Below are 5,645 nucleotides of genomic sequence, written 5' to 3' on the forward strand. Positions count from 1 at the left end.
TCTCAGACACTTCCTAACGTCTTTTGTTCGCTGTGACAGCTCTTTTACCCCCTGATGTGTGAGTGCACGTGTGGCCTGCATTTCATGGTGTCGCTCTTTCGGGTGCTCATCTGCAGGAGTAGGCACTGCTTCATGTCGGGATGAGGACTTGGGGTTTTAGAGACGTGTCGGATGGCCAGCGCTCGGGGTCTTCTCTTAATGCTGGACGTACGTTTGCGTATTTGAGTGTAGCGTAGCTCTTACTGTCAGCTTTGGTTATATGATGTGTTTAACACCAATTTGGTTTCCTGAGTTTTCAGTCCGTAGTTGGGAAGAAGTCATCTGATGAAAACATGTGTTAATGGAAATGTAAGATAGTCCACCAAGTGATAATTAGAATGCTGACAGGATCCCCAGTTTTCTTCCTATTATAAATGTTATTCAGCCATAAAAAGAATCATGTCCCGAGACAAGGTACAACGTGTAGGAACCTTGAAAGCATGCTAAGCGCAAGAAGGGAGGCACAAAGGGGGCAATCTTGTATGATTCCATTCATGTGAGGTAGCTCGTCGCCAGGTTATCGGGGTGGGGCGGGGGGAGGGTGGCGAGCAGTTGCTGACTGGGCACGGGGTTTCTGTTTGCTGCGATGAGAAAGTTTTGGAAATTGATAGTGGTGATGGTAGCACAACACTGGACTGTTAACGAAGGCCATTAAACTGTACACTTAAACACGGTTAAGAAGGCAACTTTTACATCATGTATATTTTACCACAATAAAAAAATCACTTAATCGTTGTCTGGTACCCCGAACAGTGATGCATTTCTCCTACGTAAATGATGAGCCTTTATATTTGTCTCTTGAAAGAAAAGGCTACTCTGGTGGGTGTCGGCGAGAAGGATCCAGGCAAAGGCGGAACGTGCGTTAATGTTTAAAAAAGCAGCATCGGCCTTTCCACCCCCACTGACATCTCCCCTTTTCTCCTCCACAGCCTTTTATAACTACGACGCCCGGGGAGTGGACGAGCTTTCCTTACAGATAGGAGACACCGTGCACATCTTAGAAACGTATGAAGGTGCGTATCCAGCGGGCGTCCCTTCTCGTGATGTTCCGGGCGCTTGGCGGGCTTCCCAGTGCCCGTGGGCAGAGCGTTCCCTGGTTACGCAAGCGCGCATACTCGCGCTTCCTCGTGCGGTGGGTTTTCTTGCGTGGCGGATGGCCAGGTAAGGACAGTAGTAAGGCTGTTCGCTATTTGATGAAGGCTTTATGAAGATGAAACTAAAACGGAAAATTCCCTTTATTCAGTGTACTGGTTCTTGTATGGGCCCTGAAACTGCAACTCTGGCGTATTAGGACAATGCTCCAACCAAGTGAGCTACCCAGCCAGGGTAAAAAAAAAATGCCTTTTTTTTTAACCTCTAAAATTTTTTTGTTGAAAAAACTGTTTTCATTCAAAACAAAACAAAAAAACACACCTCATTGGTTCCTTTTTTGCAGATGCATGTCATTCCTCACTGATACTAACCGAAAAAAATTTAAAAAATACATTAAGATAGGTTAGTATTTAAGTCACTGTTTTGAGGTGTGTGATGGGAATGGAGACTTTTCTATGCTCTCGCTTCGATCTGTCGGTAACATCCTCAGGGGAACCAGCCTTGTCGGTTCTTACTTCCTTTTCTTTTTTAAATCCGTGACCCCGTTTTCTGAGGAGCAACAGGGACTGTCAGAGCCGCGCGGGGCGGGGCCCAGGGGGCGGCGGCTCCGGTTACCCCAGAGATGAGCCCCCAGAGATGAGCGGGTGCTGGGGGGCGGCCCAGGCCCTGGTTCCCCAGACCATTGTTTTCCCTGTGGAGTGTCTCATCGTAGATTAGCTGGCACTGTGGTTACTGCTGCACCAAGAGAAGCAGTGTCAGGCTTGGCTTTTACGTTCTTCAGATCCGGGAGTTTGGTAAGATGGAGTTTGAGTGGTTGGCGGCTTTATGTCCTGCTCGAAGGGGTGGCTCCCAAATAGCAAAGGAACCAACAGGAGCGATGAAAACCAAACGTTTCAGCAGCAAAGTTGCTTTCAGATTGGGTTTAGCCAAACCCTCGGCTAGCCACTCTTCCACGTTTTGCCCGGAGGTGTGGTTCAGTGGTTGAGCGTCGACCTATGAACCAGGAGGTCAGGGTTCAATTCCCGGTCAGGGCACAGGCCTGGGTTTCGTGCTCGATCCCCAGTGTGGGGCGTCCAGGAGGCAGCCGATCCATGATTCTCTCTCATCATGGATGTTTCTTTCCATCCCTCTGTCCCTCTCCCTTCCTCTCTGAAATCAATAAAAATATTAAAAAATAGATTAAAAAGAATCTTCCAGGGTTTGTTTAGAATCCTCCACTCTTTGTAAAGACCTTTCATGGGCAATGAACCCCCTTATTTTGGAAACCGCCTTTGGGTTTGAGTCAGAACCCGGTCGGAGGAAGGCGCCTGGGGGGAGTTTGGGCCCCGGGAGACGCGGCGATGTTATTACCATCACACGGAGGGGGACGGTGTTTCTGCCCGATCCTCGTGTTCTGTTTGCATTCTGCGCAGCGAGTGAGGGTTCGGTCTTTGCCCCCGCGTTCCTTCCCCCCCTGCTCCCGCTTTTCCTGCATGAAAATTTATTTCTGTTTGTCAAATTTGATTTTCTTTCGCTATGTGATCCTTCTCAGGATATTACTGAGATTGCTCCAGAGAATATAAAATTTCGCAAGGATCGCTCTTTATATTAAGTTTCAAAAAAACGAATTTGCCCTCAGGCGATGATTAATTTCTGCGTCTCGGGCTTCTGAAGGCTGGGGACTCCGACAGGAAAAGGAAGTGTAGGTCCCTGGAGGTGGAAGGAGCTGTGAGGGGCCGTGGAGGACACCCCTGCCTTTAGAGTGTCCAGGGCCAGGCTGACCCGAGATCACAGAGGCGTAGGAAGTGACTCTCGCGTGGCCGCGGACGTGCCCGGCCTGCTGCCCACTCATTGCCATCAGGATCCCAGGGGCTGCATGCTGACCCCGAGGGACGCGCAGGCATTGCACGGAGATCGGGGCGTTATTATTATTATTACTTTTTTTGGGGATTATTCTTTTGATGAAACCACAGTCTCTGCTGCAGCAAGATTCGGGCTTTGCCTCCTGCTGGTCTGAGGGAGCCCTCCGCCTGGGAGCTCTCGGAGAGCAGAGGCTGGGTCTGATCTGCCTGCAAGCCGAGCTCTGCCAGCGCGGTGCCTGGCGCACGGCGTGTGGGTGCAGGCGCTGGGAGGATTGGCGACGGTCCTGGGAGGAAACCCCCGGGTTTGCTGTGCTCAGGAAGGCCGTTAAAAGATGCTCTGCCGCTGACAGGCGAGCAGAGGAAAGGTGCCCGCTCACTGCCCCCCTCCGCGTGGAGAGCCTGCGGCCGTGTGTGAGTGGGTGTGTCCGCTCCTGGCCTTCCCCGACGGCGGGCCTCTGGTTTTTGTGGACGTGAGTGTGGTCCTGCTCCCCGTCTGCTCCTGCCTGTGCGGAGGTGCACTCCTGCCGTCTCGGGGTACCCGGTCCGCAGCTCCCGCTGCTGGTGGGCGGCCCCACCTTGCACTCTCTGCCCTCCGGGTGCCCCCACGCCTCCATTTCCCACCACCCCGGTCCCCCAGCCCCGAGCTTCCTGCCTGTGGCCACTTCCCGTTTCTGAGCTAATTCTGACACCCCGGTTTCTAAGGGTTGCCTTCGGTGCAGTCTGAAACCCGGCGTGTGGTCACCGTGTGGGGGTCGGCCCAGCACGCACCTCCCCGTGCCGGCGGGCGTTCGGGCTCGGTCCTTGGGCTCCTGCGGGCGGAGTTGCATGTGAGCTGAGTGTGTGGCCTGAAGTGACTTCAGGGCGACGGGGCTGAGGAAACACTGACGTCAGGCTCTGTGGGGTGCTGGGGGGCTGGGGGGCTGGTGCTGCCTGGACCCAGGCTTTTGCAGGGACAGCCTCTGCTCTCAGCCCAAGGGCGGTGCCGAGGGTGTGGTCCGGTCTGGCCCCGCTTTGAAGGGACTCTTCCCTTTAGTGCGGAATCCTGCCAACAGCTGCCCTATGTCCGCCTCCGCCCTCGCTGCTGTCTTTCCTCCCCACCCGGAGGGATGGGGACTTGAGTGTGTGCCAGGCCCCGAGGGGGTCGGGCCGGTGCCTGGGCTGCTGCTTCCTGTCGGGGCCTTGGCCACAGAAGCACTTTGTAAGTCCGTCGCCGCCCCGGGGCCCAGCTCCTCGTCGTGGAAGCGGCAGGAAGTCCGCTCTCAATGGCACGTCTGTTGTGGGGCAGCTCTGATCCGAGGATGCCGGCGTTAGCACTTGGCAGTGACCCCAGCGCAAGTCAGACAGAGGGAGGGACGGGAGGACGCATTCTCAGGAGGCTGCTGAGTGGGCACAGGGTCCTCCTCGGAGCGTGCTGCTTAGCCTCGAGCGATGTCCTCCAGGCCCCTGTGGCAGATGGCGGGGGAGGAGCGGTGGCTGCCCGCTCAGGCCCTCCCAGGCCTCCAGCATGGTCTGCGGGCAGCCCCATCGCACATCCCAAAGCGTTGGGATCGTTCAGTCCTGGTGGCTTCCAGGGTCAGCAAAGCGATGCGAGCTCCTCCGCGTGCGGTGTCAGGGCCCCAGGACGCCTCCTTGCACTAACTCTCCCCTTTGTGTTTGTTTAGGCTGGTACAGAGGTTACACCTTAAGAAAAAAGTCTAAGAAGGTAAGTCGTTCTTCTCATTGAACCCAGCGCACGTCCCTCCGTACATCACCCCGTGAGAGGAAATCAGTTCCCTCTCGTCCCTGTCTACGCCTTTTCCTCATGCCTCCTTCTCGAAAAAGTCTAAGAAGGTAAGTCGTTCTTCTTATTGAACCCAGCGCATGTCCCTCCGTACATCACCCCGGAGAGGAAATTAGTTCCCTGTCGTCCCTGTCTACGCCTTTTCCTCATGCCTCCTTCTCTGAATTTAAACTCTGTGTGGGCTGCAGTGCGGACCGCCCTCCAGCGTATTCTGGCCAATGAATGTGTGTGCGTAGGAACTGCAGCTGCGTGTCCCCGAGCGAATTGCTGGGCTGTGATAGGCTGTGACCTGTGAATCCTTTTCTTTTCCTGGTAGAATTTTGGATCCTCGTTCAGCAAAAGAACGATCTGGGGAGAAAGACTTCAGAAAACAGCAGCAACAGAAAGCGGAGAACGGGCCCTGATTTTCAATGGCGTATCATCCCCGATGACAAATGGATAGATTTGCGAGGCCCACGCAGGCCTGCTTTTCTCTGAATCACGCCCGTTTTATGCCGCTGTGTTGCTCGCAGACGAAGGCGCCTCTGCGCCCTGGGCAGTCTGCACGCGTGGTGTGTGTGTGAGCCTCCAAGGCCGAGACCTACCATTACGGCTCGGTCTCTGTGGCGGCCACTCCCACGCTCGGTCCTGTGCGGCCTCTCTGTTCTTAGCTCCGTGAACCCAGGGATGGCTCTCCTGTGTCCTCCTGTGATGTGGAGTCCTCCCGGCTGTGGTCAGGCCGGCCACATTCGCTGCTGCGTGCTTTCATGCCTAATTATGCTTGACAGAGGGTTCATCTTACTTCTCTTTCCTAACCTTGCCTCTCATTATCTCCTGACTGGGCTGGGCTCCGTTCGCGGTCCGGAGCCTGTAACCACGGCTTCCGAAGTCAGCGGCTCCAGCCAGGCCTTCCC

At 55.0% G+C, this 5,645-nt stretch overlaps 1 protein-coding gene across 1 annotated transcript in view; it reads left to right on the forward strand.

Annotated features, from left to right (window-relative positions):
- Positions 1-904: 904 nt before the first annotated feature.
- DOCK1 (dedicator of cytokinesis 1) overlaps positions 905-5,645 on the forward strand; it is a 264,303-nt gene continuing 259,562 nt past the window's right edge. Inside the window, exons 1-2 of the mRNA XM_014530148.1 lie at positions 905-1,052; positions 4,634-4,674. Coding sequence (XP_014385634.1) covers positions 905-1,052; positions 4,634-4,674 — 189 coding nt within the window. The remainder of the gene's footprint in view (positions 1,053-4,633; positions 4,675-5,645) is intronic.

Source organism: Myotis brandtii, unplaced genomic scaffold, assembly GCF_000412655.1.
Source record: "Myotis brandtii unplaced genomic scaffold, ASM41265v1 scaffold725, whole genome shotgun sequence".
Taxonomy (NCBI): Eukaryota; Metazoa; Chordata; class Mammalia; order Chiroptera; family Vespertilionidae; genus Myotis; species Myotis brandtii.